Source organism: Emydura macquarii, unplaced genomic scaffold (genome assembly GCF_026122565.2).
Source record: "Emydura macquarii macquarii isolate MOO-44397 ecotype Brisbane River unplaced genomic scaffold, CSIRO-AGI_Emac_v2 contig_2636, whole genome shotgun sequence".
In the NCBI taxonomy this organism is placed as follows: domain Eukaryota; kingdom Metazoa; phylum Chordata; order Testudines; family Chelidae; genus Emydura; species Emydura macquarii.
The window spans coordinates 1048162-1066490 of NW_027132773.1; the positions used below are offsets into that span (position 1 = coordinate 1048162).

The 18329-nt window shown below is 42.5% G+C and overlaps 1 protein-coding gene across 2 annotated transcripts in view; it reads right to left on the reverse strand.

Moving 5' to 3' along the window:
- The window catches only part of TRHDE (thyrotropin releasing hormone degrading enzyme), a 288144-nt gene that overhangs the window by 228586 nt on the left and 41229 nt on the right, over nucleotides 1-18329 (reverse strand). For both annotated transcript variants that reach the window (XM_067564009.1, XM_067564010.1), the window contains exon 3: nucleotides 38-164. In XM_067564009.1, the coding sequence (XP_067420110.1) occupies nucleotides 38-164 (127 nt within the window). The remainder of the gene's footprint in view (nucleotides 1-37; nucleotides 165-18329) is intronic.

Here is an 18329-nt window from a genome sequence, read left to right on the forward strand (position 1 = left end):
TCCCCCTGGACAAACAGCATTCTCAGGAAAGTCTTACCTAATTTTGGCAGGGAATAGGGCACTTTAAAGTAGTCTTCATAAAATTCAATGAGTCTCCTTGTAATATTTAGAGCATAGTCCCCAGATCCTCTTCTGATTGCATCAGGTCTTGCATACAATCGCACCTAATTAAAAACAAAGCAAAAAAAAAAATATAATTTCACTTTCATGTTTTAAAACCATCCTAACTGCAGAGATGAACCACTCTGAGGTTGTTCGAGTGTTCTATACTCACAAAGCCAAATGTTACTGCTATACCTTTCTCAAAAAAAGAAAGCGGTGGCTGCAAGAATAGAACTTGCACAATTAAGGTAGCAAAGTTGAGAAACTCAATCTCCTAGCTGTATGCATTGCCAAATAAAAGACGTAATCCTTGCATCAAAATAAATATTCAAAGCAATCACTTACATGTGTTTGCTAGAGATATGATGGTACAGTGGATTAGTATAATGGTTCCCTGCCTACTTTGAATGTAGGCAGGAGGCAGTGGCTCAGTAGGAGAGAAGTTCATGGTTTGTTAAAGGCACATTATATCAAGCCCTGAAAGTATTAATTGGGTGGATAAAAAAATATATAATTCATTCTTCCTTTTTTTCTCTGGCACTGACATAGCTATCCTCAAAGAGCAAAATAAGATTGCAAAAACAACCAATTATAAGCTCATTCATGTACACAAACAATTAACATTCCCAAAGCCCATCCGTGACTGCTCCAGGCCTCCATTTCCAGAATGCAACATGTAAGTTAATGCTATTCCTACTTCTTACACAATTCAGATACTGATGTGTTCAGTATAAAATATCTCAGCTCTTTGCCTGCACAGATCACCAAAATGGAGCTGTTATTTTTTCAACAAATACCACTTCTAATTTAGGACTAAACTGCGGCCAGCTCCTGCAGAGATGCAAATGGGAGTTAGAAGGGACAAAAAGCCTACTTCTTCAACATCTCAAGACAATGGATCAAAGACCTTACAGTCTGCTCCGGGCAAAGGCTGTGTAAGGCTAGTGATGCTAACTACCCCAAAAACAGACAAAGGGAACAATGAGCCACCACAGAATCATAGATATGTAGGGCTGCAAGGGACTTCACGGAGGTCTGCTAGTCTAACCTCTTCTCTCCCCCCCCCCCCAACCACATACACACACTGAGGCAGAATCATGTATACCTAGATCATCCCTGACAAGTCGTTGTCTAACCTCCAAGGATGGGGATTCCAAAACCTCCCTTGGAACACTATTCCACTGCTTAACTGTCTGTATAATTAGAAAGGTTTTCCTAATATCTAACCTAGATCTCCCTTGCTGCAGATTAAGCCCATTACTTCTTGTCCTTCTTACTACTTCACTGGACATGGAGAACAACCCTTAACATATTTGAAGACTGTGTGATGGTTGGCACTTGCTGGAAGTGTTGTTTAATGGTTAGGGTCAGTCCCGTCTTAGGGTGGAAGGGGGTTGGTAGTGGAGCCCAGACTCTCCCATTCCACCAGGCTCTAGGCCAGTGCCCTGCAAAGATTAGCAAAGGTCCAGCACTCAGGAGCATCTTAGAGCTGCCCTAGTTTGGCCACTTTCTACCACCAACTCTATTGACCAAATTTTGCAGTCTGTAGCAAAAAGGCAATAGAAAAAAGTACCAAGTGCACCATCAGTCTGCCTGGGCCCAGCAGGTAGGCTACTCTTTTCCAAGTGAGGCTTCTGCAGCACCCCTTCTTAGGAGTTCCCAAGCCAAGTCCTTCTCCCTGCCTGGTCAGTCCCTTCTGAGCTGTCTGGATTCCCTTTTAAGGTCACCTCCATCCGGAGCATGCTCTGCAAGTGTGACTGAGCATGGTTACCTGGATTCAGAGTTGTTCTTTAACCTCTTCAGCTTTAGTTCAGGATTTATACAACCTGTAACGACCTTATCAGGTCCCCCAACAGTTTTCTTTTCTCAAGACTAACCAGGTTCAGTTTTCTTGACCTTTCCTCAGAGGTCAGGTTTTCTAAACCTTTTGTCATTTTTGTTGCCCTCCTCTGGACTCTTGCCAATTTGTCCATACCTTTCTGAAAGTGCTGCACTCAAACCTAGACACAGTACTCCAGATGACGCCTCAGCAGTGCCAGGGAGAGGAGAGCAATTACCTCCCATGTCTCACATACCTCACTCCTGTTAATACATCCGTGAACAATATTGCTCTTTTTTGCAAGTGCATCACACTGTTGACTCATATTCAATTTGTGATCCACTATAACCCTCAGATCCTTTTCAGCAGTACCACTGCCTATCCAGCTATTCCCCCTTTTTCAGTTGTGCATTTGATTTTTTTCTTCCTAAGTGTAGTACTTCTCTTTATTGAATTTCATCTTGTTGACTTCAGCCCAACTCTCCAATTTGTCAAGACCATTTTGAATTCTAATCCTGTCTTCCAAAGTCCTTGCAACCTCTCTCAGCTTGCTGTCATCCACAAATTTTATAATCGTGCTCTTCACTCCATTATCCAAGTCATTAGTGAAAATATTGAACAATACTGGACCCTAGACAGACCCTGCAGGATCCCACTAGATATATCTACCCAATTTGACAGTGAAACATTGATAATTACTCTTTCAGTACAGTCTTTCAACCAGTTTTGCACCAACCTTATAGCAATTTCATTGAGACCTCATTTTCCTAGTTTGCTTATGAGAATGTCATGTGGGACCATGTCAAAAGCCTTACTAAAATCAAAATATATCGTATCTACAGCTTCCCCACATCCACTAAGTCAGTAACTCTGTCAAAGAAAGAAATTAAGTTGATTTAGCAAGATTTGGTTCTCAGCAAATCCATGTTGCCTATTACTTATCACCCTATTATCCTCTAGATGCTTACAAACTGATTGTTTAAATAATTTGTTGCAGTATCTTTCCAGGTATCAAAAGTTAGGCTCACTGATCTATAATTGCCTGGGTCCTCTTTGTTCCCTATTTTAAAGATAGGTACTATGTTTACTCTTCTTCAGTCCTCTGGGACCTGCATCAGTTCTCAGACATAACTATTAACAGTTCAGAGATTGTTTCAGCCAGTTCCTTAAGTACCCTAGGGTGAATTTCATCAGGTCCTGTTGACGTGAATACATACATTTATCTAAATATTCTTTAATCTGTTCTTTCCCTATTTTGGCTTGTGTTCCTTCCCTCTTGCTATTAATATTAATTGTGTTCAGTATCTGGTCACAATTTACCTTTTCAGTGAAGACTCTCCTTCTTCAATGGCCAACAGATCTGGTCAACAATGGGAAGAAGTGCATGTTCCATCCCTTTATGGCTATAGTAATAGCTGTGTTCCCTCTCTCAAGTGCACAACACCTCCTGCAGCTTCTACTCATATAGAGTTGACTATTGTACTGTACCATTCCCAGTATTGCCTGTAAGGCTCAAATAAGTTTTTCATTTGCTCTTTGCTATAGCTGGTTGCAGAAAAGGTCAACATTTTGCAAAAATAATTGTGGAAAATTTTATCCACATTTCTTTCTTTTTCTTCTTTTTTTTTTTTTTTTTTTTTTGGTGGGGTGGGGGGAAGAGGGTAGGCAAGGAGGGCAGAAATTCATAATTTCAATTACATATGTCAGATTTGGAGATGTTTCTAGCAGCTCTATTCTGGTCACAAAGAAGTCAATGGGATCTTTGACTCTGACTTCAGTGGGGGCAGGAGCCAGGGCTACTCTTTGCTCCTGATTACTTTACATAAATATTTCTTGTACCAATTAAATTACCCAAAAGGAATACAAGCAGACATCAAACCTGGGCTTTCCTTGCAGAGATATGCTGTATCTATGAACTTTGCTTTGCCTCATTATCTTTTTATTTTGGATACTCAGATACTGATTTTTTTTTTTAAATCGATGTAGATGTCATGAGCAAGATGACGGCAGTCAAACCTAGTGGTCAGAGCATGAGTTGAGAGTCAGGCCCTGGTAGGTAAGGGTCCAAGACAGACCAGAGGACAGATGTCAGGAGACAGGTAGAGTCAGGTTACCAAAAGGTTAGCATCCAAGACAGGCCAGAGGGCAAACTAAGTGTCAGGCATCAGGTGGCAGGCAGGCAGAGCCAAGTTACCATGAGATGGGGATCAGGGACCCCATTAGAGACAGTAACTGAAGAGCAAAGTCGAGGACAAACTAGGGTCAGAAGTCAGAGTCTATGGTTTATTGTGAGCAGGGTCTGGAGCAGAGGCAGGCAATCTGAGCTGATCTTCAGACAGCTCCCCTTATAGACTCATAGACTATAAGGTCTGAAGGGACCATTATGATCATCTAGTCTGACCTCCTGCACAACACAGACCACAGAACTTCACCCATCCAATCCTGTAATAGACCCCTAACCTAAGACTGAGTTATTGAAGTCCTCAAACAATGATTTAAAGACTTCAAGGAACAGAGTATCCACCAGCAAGTGACAGTGCCCCATGCTACAGAGGAAGGCGCAAAAAAAAACCCAGGGCTTCTGCCAATCTGCCGTGGGGGAAAATTCCTTCCTGACCCGAAATATGGTGATCAGCTAAACCCTGATCATGTGGGCAAGACCCACCAGCCAGACACACAGAAAGAATTCTCTGTAATAACTCAGAACTCACCCCACCAAACATCCCATCACAGGACATCAGGCATATTTACCACTAGTAGTCAAAGATCAGTCAATTGCTAAATTAGGCTGTCCTGTCATGCCATTCCCTCCATAAACTTCATGGTTTCCTGTTTTAAGTTCTGGTACTGGCCAATCAGTGGGCTGTAAGGAGCTGCCACTCAGGTCCTGCTGTGCGGTACTTCCTGTTGAGTCCAGCCTCACAAGGTCCTCCCATAGGAGCTTAGCCTAAGCCTAAGCCTAAGCCTCCAGTGGTGATATAGAGAGAGCTGCAGTTCGGAACCCCTGTGGTTCCAGTCCTGCAGGTTCTTACAGTGGGTATGTCTTTAAATTTGTCTTTGTGTCATTATTACAAACTCACAGAGCATAATCACCGAGATGTGGTTGTCATTTTGTAAGGTAATAAAACATAATTTTGTAAAGTAATGTAAAACAGATAATAATGTAACCTAATTATTCATATAAGGAAACAGTATTCATAATCTCTACCTGGCTGTAGCAGGGAGGATGGCAAAATGCTCCGCCTGGGTCCCTGGGCGCTAGTGTCCCTGCTGGAGCCAGAAGGAGAAGAGCACTGATCTTCCGGCCCCCCTGGCTGCAGAAGGGAGCCACTGCCTAGGGACCCAGATAGAGCACATGGGGCTACAGGACGTTTGTGGTTTCCTGCTGCAGCCTGCTCACTGAACTCCTTCTGTCTGGCTGCAGTGGGAGGATGGAGGGAGGTCTGCTGGTGGAGACTGGTGGCCAGGGCTGTAACCATATCTGTGGCCCTCAAGCCAAAAAGATTGGGAACCACTGGGTTAGACTAAATAATAATGTATAATTATTATACATGTTCTTGCAAGCTGTTTGATAGTTATACTAAGTGCCAGATTTTACATTAATTTAAATGGGATCAAGCACAAAGGCATTTGTGGGGTTTGATGTAAGTAGAAATAAAAGTAATTTGCATGTAATTTGTTTTCTGCTTTAAAAGACAAATAGGCCTGCAGTTTAGGGCATAATTCACCAAATCCTTACTCATGTGAGTGATATCATTGACTGCAGTGGGACTACGAGCGTCTGTAAGGGATACTTATAACAGTAAGTGCCTGCAGGAGCTACATCTACTTTGTAATTACATTACTTTCTTATTTCCCCATCCTTCATCTGTATTTTTGTCTACTTCAGTCTTGATCCTACAAACACTTCCACAAGTAACTTTATGACTGTAAGCATACTTGCACTCCAGAATCAGGGCCTTACACTGTACATTCTTTGTGGTAGGGATGTGTATGCAAAGTGCTAACACATAGTTTTTGCTATAAAAATAATTACATAAAAAAAAACTCATTAAAAGAATGTTAAGGAGGTACTCAAAAATCAAGCACTCAAAAGTTAAGAAATTTGAGAATTAAGGTTTTCTCCATGACCTCTTCCTCGCTTATGAATGATTATTCAATATATATTTTTATTCTCCCCATTCCATGTGTTGTCCCTTGTATTATTTACTGAACACCATTCAAACCCTGCTCTTATTACAAAATTATTTTGTTTTCTTTTACGAAATTAAAACCTGCACACCTATCACAAAAGAAAATTCCAGGGGCATTATGTAATCCAACACACAAGGAACTTGGAAGTCTACAGAGCCAGGGGTATCGTAACACCTATTGAGACCAGAACTGCCTGTGAATGAAGCCTGGTGATGGTAAAAAAGCCATCTGCAAATTACACATCTGCACAGACACAAATAAGTAGCAAGTAGTAGCAGTGTAAACTCCTTTACTACACAGTGTGGTTTTCCCTGCCCACACAAGACTTGGATCAGACTGTCCCCGATCTGTCATATCTCATAAGGCCCCTTCTCAAGATAGTGAGCAGATGCCAATGACAGACCCAGCAAACAAGGGCCACGTTTTCCAACAGTGGTGAAGGTGGATGAGCCCCAGCTATCGATGCATGGACTGCATCGGGAGGAAGAAGAGCTTGATCTTCATAAGGGTCATCAACACCATCAGGAACCAATGACATCTAAAAGAAGAGTTGCTGGGAACGGGATGCATTCTAGACTACAACTCTAGTCCCAAGGGTGCAGAGTGAAACAAAAGGACAACCAGCCATGACAAACCATAACAACAGCACTAGGGTTATAGCCCCTACTATTACCATCTCCAGGAGGAGAGGCATGTTCTACACACATAGGGTAGGCACAACCAAAACCCCACTTAATGAAGGTGCAAGTCCAATGATTCCAACTTCCTGAAAATCCAAACCAGACCTCAGAGGCTCATGCTATGTCATCACATGGAACATGTGACCAGCAGCAGGTACAAAACAGCTCGTCAAAAAACATACTCGTTACAAAATCATAATCATCAGCATCACAGAGGCCCATCTGCCACAAAAAGATCAAGTTACTGCAGAAGGAGCAACCTTCCTTCACTTCGATGATCCACACCAAACTCAAGGTGTGCACTTGCTATTAGACAACCTCTAGCACAGATGTAGCTATATGGCACCCCATTTCTATGTTTGGCTCTACCATCATTATGGACATTTATCTGTCACTGTGGTCTATGCACCAATAGAAGACATATCACCGGTGGAAAGAATGCATTCTAGCATCCGCTAACAGCAAAAATCCAGTCAACTCCACCGCTTGACACACTGCTAGCGCTCAGGGATTTCAGTGCCGTGACTGGCTGTGACCTAACTGGGCATAAAACTGTGATAGGTCCCTTTGGTTAAAGTTCCCCAAACAACACCACCACCTGGCTTCTGTCACTGTGCGCGACTGAGGACTTTTCTGTTTGGGGCTCCTAGTTTAGGTGGCTTAACAATCATAGCTGGTCCTGGATTTCAAACTATGGACATGCCATGAAGGAAACTGCTCATAACTTTGTCAGAAATCTCTCCATTGTGAAATCTCACTGGGTCCTCCATGGCACAGAAGCATTAGCCAACTCAGACCATAGACTCTCACTGCAATTTCCAACTCCTCACAAGCCAGACGTCCACCAACAACACAACGTCCAGTGTTTATCCAAGAATGCTGCAAAGTTGTAAAATAAACACAGGCCATCGAAGGTCACGTATATAACCTCAGTACCCTCTCGGACGATGTGAAGATCTGCTGGAGTGATATATATAATGCTAGATCACATGCCGCCACTGGAACCATCTGAAGCTGATTGTCACACAAGAAACCTTGACTTTCTAAAGAGGCCATCAATATATTAACAAAAAAGGCAGAAACACACAAGCAGGAAGATGTCCAAGAATGTAAATGGCTGAAAGGCATTTTCCAGGCTATGGCAAAAAGTGACCATGAGATCTACATCAAGTCCCTGGCAGATGAAGCAGAGGATAGCCTAAAGTACAAAAATCTGTGTCCTGCTGACAGAGCCATCTGACTGACAAACCATAAACAGCCTTCTAATATCCTCCTCATGAAACTAGACAGCTCTCCCTGCTCATCAATGCATGAGATCCTGGACAAATGGAAAACACATTATGTAAGTCTGATGAACTACACACCTGCTGATGCCCGTCCAGAGCTACATGGCCTGATCCACTTGTGGACATGCTGCTGGACCTAATGGTATTCCATCCAAGCTGCTCAAAGATGTACTGGATCCAGTGAGCACTGTCCTGCACCAGCTTTTCTTCAAAGATTGTGCATCAGGCAGAATGGAAAGACGGCATAATAGTGTCCCTGTACACGGGCAAAGGATCTCTCATTGAGTGTGATAACTATAGGCCAATCTCATTGTTATTAGTGTTTGGAGAGGCTCACATTCTGCTTGGTAGAATGCAGCCACTCCTTAATAGACATCATTGTCCACAGCAATCAGGTTTCACTGTTGGGTGGTCATCAATGGACATTATTCTTACCCTCCAGCTTCTGACTGAGCTGCACCAAGAATTTAACTGCCTACTTCACTTGGCATATATCAACATCAAAGCCATTTTCAATTCAGTCAACAGGTCAGCACTTCAGCTCACAATAAAAGGAAGTGGTGTTCCAGATGCCCTGCTAAAACTGGTGAGCAATCTTCACATTGGGACCAGTGTGAGAATGCACATTGGTTCATGGGTTTCACTGTGTTTCTACATTATCTCAGGTGTGCAGCAAGGATGCATTCTCAACCCAACGTGTGCTATCGACTGGATATTAGGACTTGCTGCTCCACACTTCAGAATCAAGGGTGGTCAAGAAATGTTCACCTACCAAGACTATGCTGACCTATCAAAACTAAGCCTTGTTTGTGAAGAAGTCAGAGAATTTCAGCCCCGTCCTCCAAGGTCTTCAAGACACTGCCCACACTACCGAGTTTAATATCTCATGACAGAAGACCAATGTCCATAATCTTGGTGCTGGTCTACCAGAACCCTCAGTGTAGGTGAGGTCGAGTACCACGGAGAGCATTGACAAGCTTATCTACCTAGGTTGCAAGCAGCGTTCAAACAGTCTAAGCAAACCACATGTTCTTCAACAAACAGGTGTCACTTCCTACATGAAGTCCATGTCTCATTTGTGGTCGCAAAACATCTATGCACTGAGACAAAGTTCAGGATCTATCAAACCTGGGTATTACCTATATTGCTATATAGGTCAGAAACAAAACATATGAATTGCCATAGTGGGTCAGACTAATGGTCCATCTTGCCGTGTATCCTTCCTTCTGACAGTGGCCAATGCCAGTTACTTCACAGGGCATGAACATAATAGGTCATCATCAAGTGATCCATCCCCTGTCATCCACTCCCAGACTCTGGCAGTCAGAGGTTAGGGCATGAGGTTGAATCCTTGACCATCTGGGCTAATAGCCATTGATAGACTTATTTTCCATTAATTTATCTAATTCTCTTTTTAACCCAGTTATAGTTCTGGTCTTCACAACATCCCCTGGCAATGAGGTCCGCAGGTTGACTGTGCGTACAAAAGTACTTCCTTTTGTTTGTTTTAAACCCACTGATTATTAATTTCATTGGGTGACCCTGGTTCTTGTGTTATGTGAAGGAGTAGATAATACTTCCTTATTCACTTTCTCCATGCCATTCACAATTGTACAGACCTCTATGATCTCCCTTTTTAGTCATCTCTTTTCCGGACTGAAAAGTTCCAGTCTTTTTAATCTCTACTCATATGAAAGCTCTTTCATACCCTTAATCATTTTTGTGCCCTTCTCTGTACCTTTTCCAATTCTAATATATCTTTTTTGAAATGGGGTGACCAGAACTGCACACAATATTCAAGGTGTGGACATACCATGGATTTATATAGTGGCATTATTATACTTTCTGCTTTATTATCTATCCCATTCCTAATTTTTCCTAACATTCTGTTAGCTTTTTTGCCTGCCACTGCATATTGAGCAAATCTTTTCAAAGAACTATTGACAATGACTCCAAGATCTTTCCTGAATGGTAACAGTTAATTTAGATCCCACCATTTTATATATATCGTTGGGATTATGCTTTCCAATGTGCATTATTTTGCATTTATAAACATTGGCAGAAACGTGGCCCCTCTTACAGGCAAACTTGGAGCAATTAGAGGCATTCCATATGCACTACCAGTGCCAAATCCAGAACATAAAGTGGTTTGACTTTGTGCGAAAGATCATAATCTCGCAGAGATCTGGCCTTCCTTCAATCACATTATATTCAAAAGCAGCATTGCATGCTCTTCGGCAATGTCACAAGAATAGACAAAAATGCCCCAGTACACTGAGCTCTCAAACTCTCTATCAACACACAAGGTGGTGCTCAGCCTGACCATACCTGGCACCACATGCAGGGCTGTCTCAAAGATTCATGAATTCATAGGATTGTGCCAGATTTGGGAACTTCACTACATGATGCCTGGTGCGATTCCATCAGCTGTAGCCCCTCTGTTTGACACAGTGGTCCTCAGTAGACTGTGAGTGATTGATGACAGACCCAATGCCATTGAACTGGGCATTGAAAAGATGCTACTCTACCTTGCCCACATTTGATGACATCTTTCCAGAACTTCCAAAGTTAGAATCTTTAGTCTGTGATGTAAGAAATTATTTTTGACACATAAGCCTGGAGAGAGTCCGGCATGCTGGCGAGGATTGCAACAACATTTGGTCATTACAAATGGCTGCACATACTGATAGGCATAAGCCCAGCATTTGAGGTGTTCCATACAAGATTTACCCAAGTGTTGGAAGGGCTGCCTGGAATGAAAATAATTGCACATGATATCCTCATTGTAGGAAAAGGACACGATATAGAAGCTGAAGAAGACAATGACAAAAAATTACCATGTTCCCTTTTAATGAGCTTCTCCAGAGAGACAATACAGGAATATGGGGACAAGAATATAAAACCACTCAGCAGAAATGTGACTCAGAGAGCTTGAGGTGACATACATTGGACATCTACTGACAGCAAAGGAACTGAAAGGAAATCCCAACAAGATCAAGGCAGCAAGAGACAGGCCAGTTCCAGTGGATGTGAATGGGCTTCAAATATAGCAAAAACCTTAAATGAATCAGACAGTACCATAGAAACTCTATGGATAGAAATTCTGTGCTTCAATAATCAGAGTATAGCAGTATACCGGCCACCTAACCAGGATTGCAACAGGAACAGTTAAATGCTCAAGGATATTAGAGAGACCACAAAAACAGACAACCCCATTATAACAGACTTCAGCTATCCCCATATTGACTAGTGATGTGTCACCTCAGGACGGGATGCAGAAATAAAATTTCTAGACATCATAAATGACTATTTCTTGAAGCAGCTAGTCCTGGAACCCACAAGGGAAGAGGTAATTCTTGAAATAGTCCAAAATAGGACACAGTACCTAGTCCAAGAGGTAAATATAGCTGAACCAATTGGTAATAGCAACCACAATATAATTAAATTTAACATCCTTGGTAGGGGGGAACATACCAAAGAAACCCATCACAACAGCATTTAACTTAAAAAAGGGGAACTACTCAAAAATGAGGATTCTAGTTAAATAGAAATTAAAATGTACAGACACAAGAGTGAAATGCATGCAAGCTATATGGAAACTTTTAAAAAATACTATAATATAGTCTCAAACTTATGTATGCCCCCAAATTTAAAAAAAACCAGTAAGGGAACCAAAAATACCACCACCCTGGCTAAACAACAGAGTAAAAGAGGCTGTTAGAGACAAAAAGACATCTTTTAAAAACTGGAATTCAAATCCTACTGAAGAAAATAGAAAGGAACATAAACTCTGGCAAGTCAATTGTAAAAGTATAATTAGGCAAGCCAAAAAAGAATTTGAAGTGCAACGAGCAAAAGACACAAAAACTAACAGTAAAAAAAATGTAAGTACATCAGAAGCAGGAAGCCTGCCAAACAAACAAACAATCAGTAGGGTTACTGGATAATTAAGGTGCTAAAGGAGCTCTCAAGGAAGACAAGGCTATTGCAGAGAAGTTAAATGAATTCTTTGCATTGGTCTTCACTGCAAAAGGTGTGAGGGAGATTCCCACACCTGAGCCATTATTTAGGTGACAAATCTGAGGAACTGTCGCAGATTGAGATGTCAACAGAGATGTATTTGGAACAAATTGATAAATTAAACAATCATAAATCACCAATACCAAAGAGTATTCACCCAAGAGTTCTAAAGGAACTCAAATATGAAATTGAAGAACTACTAACACATAAATCAGCCTCTGTACCAGATGACTGGAGGATAGTTAACGTGATGCTGATTTTTTAAAATGGTTCCAAAAGCTATCCTAGCAATTACAGGTCAGTAAGCCTGGCTTTAGTACCAGGCAAACTGGTTGAAAGTATAGTAAAGAACAGAATTATCAGACACATAGATGAACATGATATGTTAGAAAAAGAGCAATCCGAGGGAAGCACTTGCTAGGCAAAAGCAACAGTTCCAGCGACCGTCACAGGTGGTAAGAAGGAACTGAGGGGACCAATGGTTGGTAAGTTCCTAAATAGAGCGCCATGGCAGCACGACTCCAGGAGGCACTAGAGCCAACCTTACAGATACTTCTGAGGGAAAACTTTCCAGCAAACTGTGCATGCGGCACGCACACACCTGCTTGGAATTGATACGAGCAAGCACTCGAAGAAGAAGTGTTATTTACCCCTTCACATAACAAAAGAACTAGGAGTCACTCGATATTAATAGGCAGCAAATTTAAAACAAACATAAGGAAGTATAAAACGCACAGTCTCACAGACTTTAAGGTCAGAAGGGACCATTATGATCATTTAATCTGACCTCCTTCACAATGCAGACTACAGCACCTCACCCACCCACTCCTGTAATAGATCCCTAACCTATGACTGAGTTACTGAAGTCCTCAAATAATGATTTAAAGACTTCAGGTACAGAGAATCTACCAGAAAATCTACCAGATTCTCTGGTGGACCTCATTGCCTCCCCATTGAGAAGGCCAAAAGTATAATTGGCTTAAAAAAAGAATTAGGTAAATTCATGGAGGATAAGTCCATCAATGCCTATTAGCCAAGGTGGTCAAGGATGCAACCCCATGCTCTGGGTGTCCCTAAATTCTGACTGCAGGAAGCTGGGACTGAATGACAGAGTATGGATCACTTGATAAATTGCCCTGTTCTGTTCACTCCTTCTGAAGCATCTGGCACTGGCCATTGTCAGAAGACAGGATATTGGGCTAGATGGACCATTGGTCTGACCCGAAACAGCTATTCTGATGTTCTTACAGGAATGATAAATGTTCTAAGTTCTGTCCACACCTGGTTCCAGTAGTGGAACCCATATGTCAACTCACAAGGCAGCATATTGTGTGGAACTGGTAACAACAGCAAGCATTTGACACACTGAAACAAATGATAATAGATGCTCCAGTCCTGAAGTATTACCAGCCAGGCGAGCCACTGACACTCCTATGTGCTGCACTGGAAAAAGGATTGGGAGTAGCTCTTTTGCAGCAGCAACTGGTCACTTATACCAGCAGAACCTTGTCAGATACTGAAAAGGGGAACACCTGAATGGGAAAAAAGCTTCTGGCTGTGGTATTTGGAGTGGAGCAATTCCATTAATACAGCACTGACCACCCAGAAATAGTGCTATCACACCACAAATCCTTATAGACATTCATGGCGAAGCCCCTTCTTAGCACTTCAAAGAGATTGCATCGCATGTCAATTGTATCCTGCTCTATCAGGCAGAGATCAGATATTGTTCAGGATGATTACTGGTGTTAGCTAACACCCTGTGCAGGACATAGATACTTAGCACCAGCAAGTTGGGGGAAAGGGGTCATGATACTGAATCCATTAACATGCTGCACTATCTCCTAGTTTCAACCACAAAGCTAATGGAAATCAAAGACGCTATTCAAAAGGACATCCAAGTACAGACAATGAACAGAGTGATACTAGCAGGGTGGCCAGAACATAAAAGCCAGGTAGTGGTAGGAGCAGAACCATGTTTTCAAATTAAAGATGAGATGAGTGTGCAGGATGCAATCATATTTCGAGGACTGAGAGCTGTTGTCCCTGCCTCATTACATAAGGATGTCATGCAAAAAATACATGCCTCATACCTGGGCATTGACAGATGTCTTAAACTGGCTCAAGAGTGTGTTTACTGCCTGGGAATAAATACACAACTCTGATCCTTGATAGAAGGGTGTGATACCTGCCAGTCCTGCAATAATTACAAGCCTAAAGAAACTCTGTTACCACAAGAGGGACAAGTGATTCAAAGGAATAGGAGACACTTGTGAGCCAGCAAACACAATACCCAAAGAGAGACTACAGAGATTCATCCAGAGGCCAAACTCACAGGGAGGAAGGAGACTCCAGAGATAATTTGCTAGACCTGGAGACAGGTGATAGAAAGAGATAAGTCGCTCTTGGTGTGTTCGCTTGTTGTGGAGATCAAACTATTTCAAAAACTATGTAACCAGCTGAATCTGTGGTAAAGACGAGACACCCAACTCAGCCATGTGCTAGCAATCTCTGGCCGAAGGGACACGGGGTGGAGTCTGAGTGTCAATTGTGTGTTTTTAATGTTTCTATTAAAATGTTTGTAAAGTAGGGAATATGTATCATGGTCAGCGGAAAGAGGGCCCATGTTTCCTGAAGGGACTGTTATTGAGGAGACACCAGGAGGCAAGAAATGCATGGAGTTTTGCTGGAAGCAACCTAGCCACATGGACAGAACAGTGCACAGAATTTAATAAATTTCCACTTGTTCAACTTAACCTGCAATCAGCATCACTCTTTGCTAATGAAACACTGCCCTTCCCGTTATACCTATCCATCCACTCCTGCCATCCTCCCATACTGCTCCCATCCATCCTCCCATCTGCTGGCTCCTGGCCTTCTCCCCTTCTGCTCCCATCCATCCCTCATCCCTCACCCTCCTCCCATTCTTTGCTTGTATACCACTCCAGAACTGTCCCCTCCCCTCTCTGCTTCTAAACACCCCCCCACCACTACCCGCTTCCTGTCCTCCCTCCCACTTAACTCTTGTCCATGCTCTGGCTCCTGCAAACCGCTCTCCTCTTCTGCCCCACACCTATACACCTCATTCCTCTGCATTCGAGTCATGATGTTTCCACCTTCTCCTCCACACTGCCTGGGCCCCAGCAGGGAGAGAACTGAGAGCACAAGAAACACAGTTTCCTTGTTCTCAGCTCTTATGCCTGGTGCCACAGTGACTGCAGTGGCCAGGAGGAGCATTTACAGAAAAAGTCCTGCTCTTCCCCTACAGCCCTGGGCTGAAGTATGCTCAGTCACTCTGTGGGGATGGTGCACAAGTAGTCCAGTTGGTATGTATGAGCTGTGAGGGACAGAAGTATATCCAGTTAGGGTGACCAACCGTCCGACGTCTTGCAACAGCTACACAATGTCCCACAAATATGGAGTTGGGGCGGCTGCCTGGCCAGGCTGCTCCGCTCTGCTCCAGACTTGGGGGGTTTTGAGGAAGCTTGGGGCTGATTGGCAGGCAAGCGCGGGAGGGCATGGAAGGGACACGGCCAGCTGGAAAGGGGCCTCAGGCAGAAGGGGCAGGGGCCAGCCGCAGGGCAGGGAGCTAGCTTCCCCAAAGTGCACATGGCACTGGCTGGGGAAAGTGACCAGTTAGCTAGCTATTGGATGCAGAATTTAGTTAAATGTGTTGTTTTAACTGTCTATAGCTTCCCAAAACGGGCTACTTTGCTATAGGGTGAAGTTAGTGCTCTTGGGTACATTAAAGGGATTTATTTATTTTAATTTCACCATGTCCATGATGTCCCGCAAATGAGATCATGCTGTCCTGAAACTGGACTCATGTCAATTGGTCACCCTATATCTAATGAAGATGGAAACTTCAAAGATCTTAGCTGCCAACAAATTTCTACTGAGCATGTGTGAACTGAGACATTTTTAGGAGGCTTATAATTTGGGCAAATTTTCACAAGGCCCCTGCCTCTAGAGCTACCACCCTGGCAAATTTCAAGTCATTTGCTTCAAAGCACAGAGGCACTACTCAATGGAACCATTGTAAGATTTATTTTTAACATGGGTAAAAACATGTATTTTTCTCTTACTTCATTCTGAGAAATGGCTGAACCATTTTAGCTAAAACTTTCCAAAAAAAATCAACCTAAGGCAGACACCAACATGGAAAATTTCAGTTTGGATGGCTAAAGTTTGGCAAAGTTATAAACCACTGAAAACAGGGTTTTCTAATGCAACAAGTCAGGCAACCTTAACTGTAAGCAGCTCCACCTAAAATATTCCTTCAACTTATATGGTAAATTTCATTTAGTTACTGAAAATGGTTAATAGTTACTCTGTACAGTTAATCAAGAATGCTTACTGTAATAAAAAATGTGTGCCTTGTCAAATAAAGGTTGACATAGTACAACATTTTCTGTAGTCTATTTTAATATTTCAGCATTTTTATGTAAATAATTCACAGTAATTTAAAAAAAAAAATCTGTAAAACTAGGTCTGCGGGATAGATAAATGTGATTGTAAAATGAGAGCTATCTCCCATAACAAGGGACAGTTGTGATGTATGCTAAGAAATGTATAAACGATTTAGAGCAAATCACATCCAACCGAAGCCAGGTTATTAACTACTATATATGGGAAAATTTTCCTGTCCACAGCAGGTAAAAATTATTAATCAAAAAGGAAGTTAGCACTTAATTTAAAGACATGTCCTTGTCTAATGATTATTTCAGACTTACAGTTTCAAAAAAATTGTGAATTAATAATTATATGTAAGGCACATTGGGCCGGTTTCTCTCTCACTAGTTTGAGAGATAGAAATGGCAAATGGCCTGCTGCCCATCCTCCTCCCCTACTAGGAATTCACCTGAGCGAGATGGCGAGAGGATAGAAGGACAAGCTTCAGCATATTCTTGCTCAGGCTTTTCACAAGAGGAAGGACAGCTTTAATCTTCACCAGTGGAAAAAAAATCATTATGCCAATGAGTCTCATAGTCTGGGTCAACTGTCTCAGGCTCGCAGGGCTTGTGCTGTGGACCCAAAAATAGATGTCCCCACATGAGCTGAAGCCCGGATTCTGAGACCCAGTGAGGAGGAGGTACTCAGCGTCCAAGCTCCCGTCCAAGCGGGAAAGTTTACACTGACATTTTAGCCCTGTAGCATGAGCCCCACAAGTCTGAGTCAGTTGACCCAGCCTCTGTGACTTGCTACCACAGTGGGTCTTTTGCAGTATAGACATACCCAGAGACACCAGAGGTTTGCGTCTGGCTACTTTTGGATGAGCTATATTGGTTCAAACCCATAAAGTGCTGAGTACCTTCAGTTCCCACTGGTTTCAATGGGAATTCAGGGAGCTCAGCACCTCTCAGCGTCTGAGATGCTGCAGCAAGAGGCAGGTAGGCACTAGTTCCTCTGCACTACTCTTGCAGGCTTCAGCAGCTTCATTTGGCAGGAACCTTATTCTCATGCTGAGCAATCCTTAGTTACACCTATTCCAGCTCTTTCTCAAGAGTTTCCGATCCTTCTGCCTTATCTATCTAACCTAGACACGTACAGACCGCTGTCCATATGGTACTTGGGAAGTAAACAGGCAAACTTAAAATTGATTGTAGCTCTAGTAGGTCAGCATTCTGTGCTCTACCTTCTTTGTAGATTCATCCCACAGAGCACATCTTCCCTTATAGCAAAGTTTCTGCAAGACAGTGTTTCTCAACTCTCTCAGGTTGGCAGCCCTTTATTTGCAAAGAAATTTGTGATCCCCTCGTATTTACTATAAAATTAATAGTAAAAAATGTTTCAATGATATGCCTATATACTACAACACTTACTACAACTACTATATTTGACCTCACAAACTCTGAAGGTTTGGACACCCCAAAGTTATTCTGGACCTTTTTATTCCCCTTACTTTAGAATTATAACAACATTTTCAACACCTTGTGACTACCCAGCTGCTTTTTGTGACCCCCTCTGGGGGTCATGACCCACCAGTTAAGAAACACTGCTCTAGGGGAACAAAATTCACTGCTGCTTTTACTAAAAAAAAGGCTTGTGTATAGAGATGTATCATTGGGCTTTAATGACTTAATCCCATTGATCTCCATTGAATGGGATTTATATCAGGCCTCATAGGAGGCAAGATGTGATTCAACCCAATTCCCTCTGTTCTAGAGAGTCCCATGGCAAAGCACCTTTCACAAGAAGTGTCCCCAGCTCTGGTGACCCACATCTTCT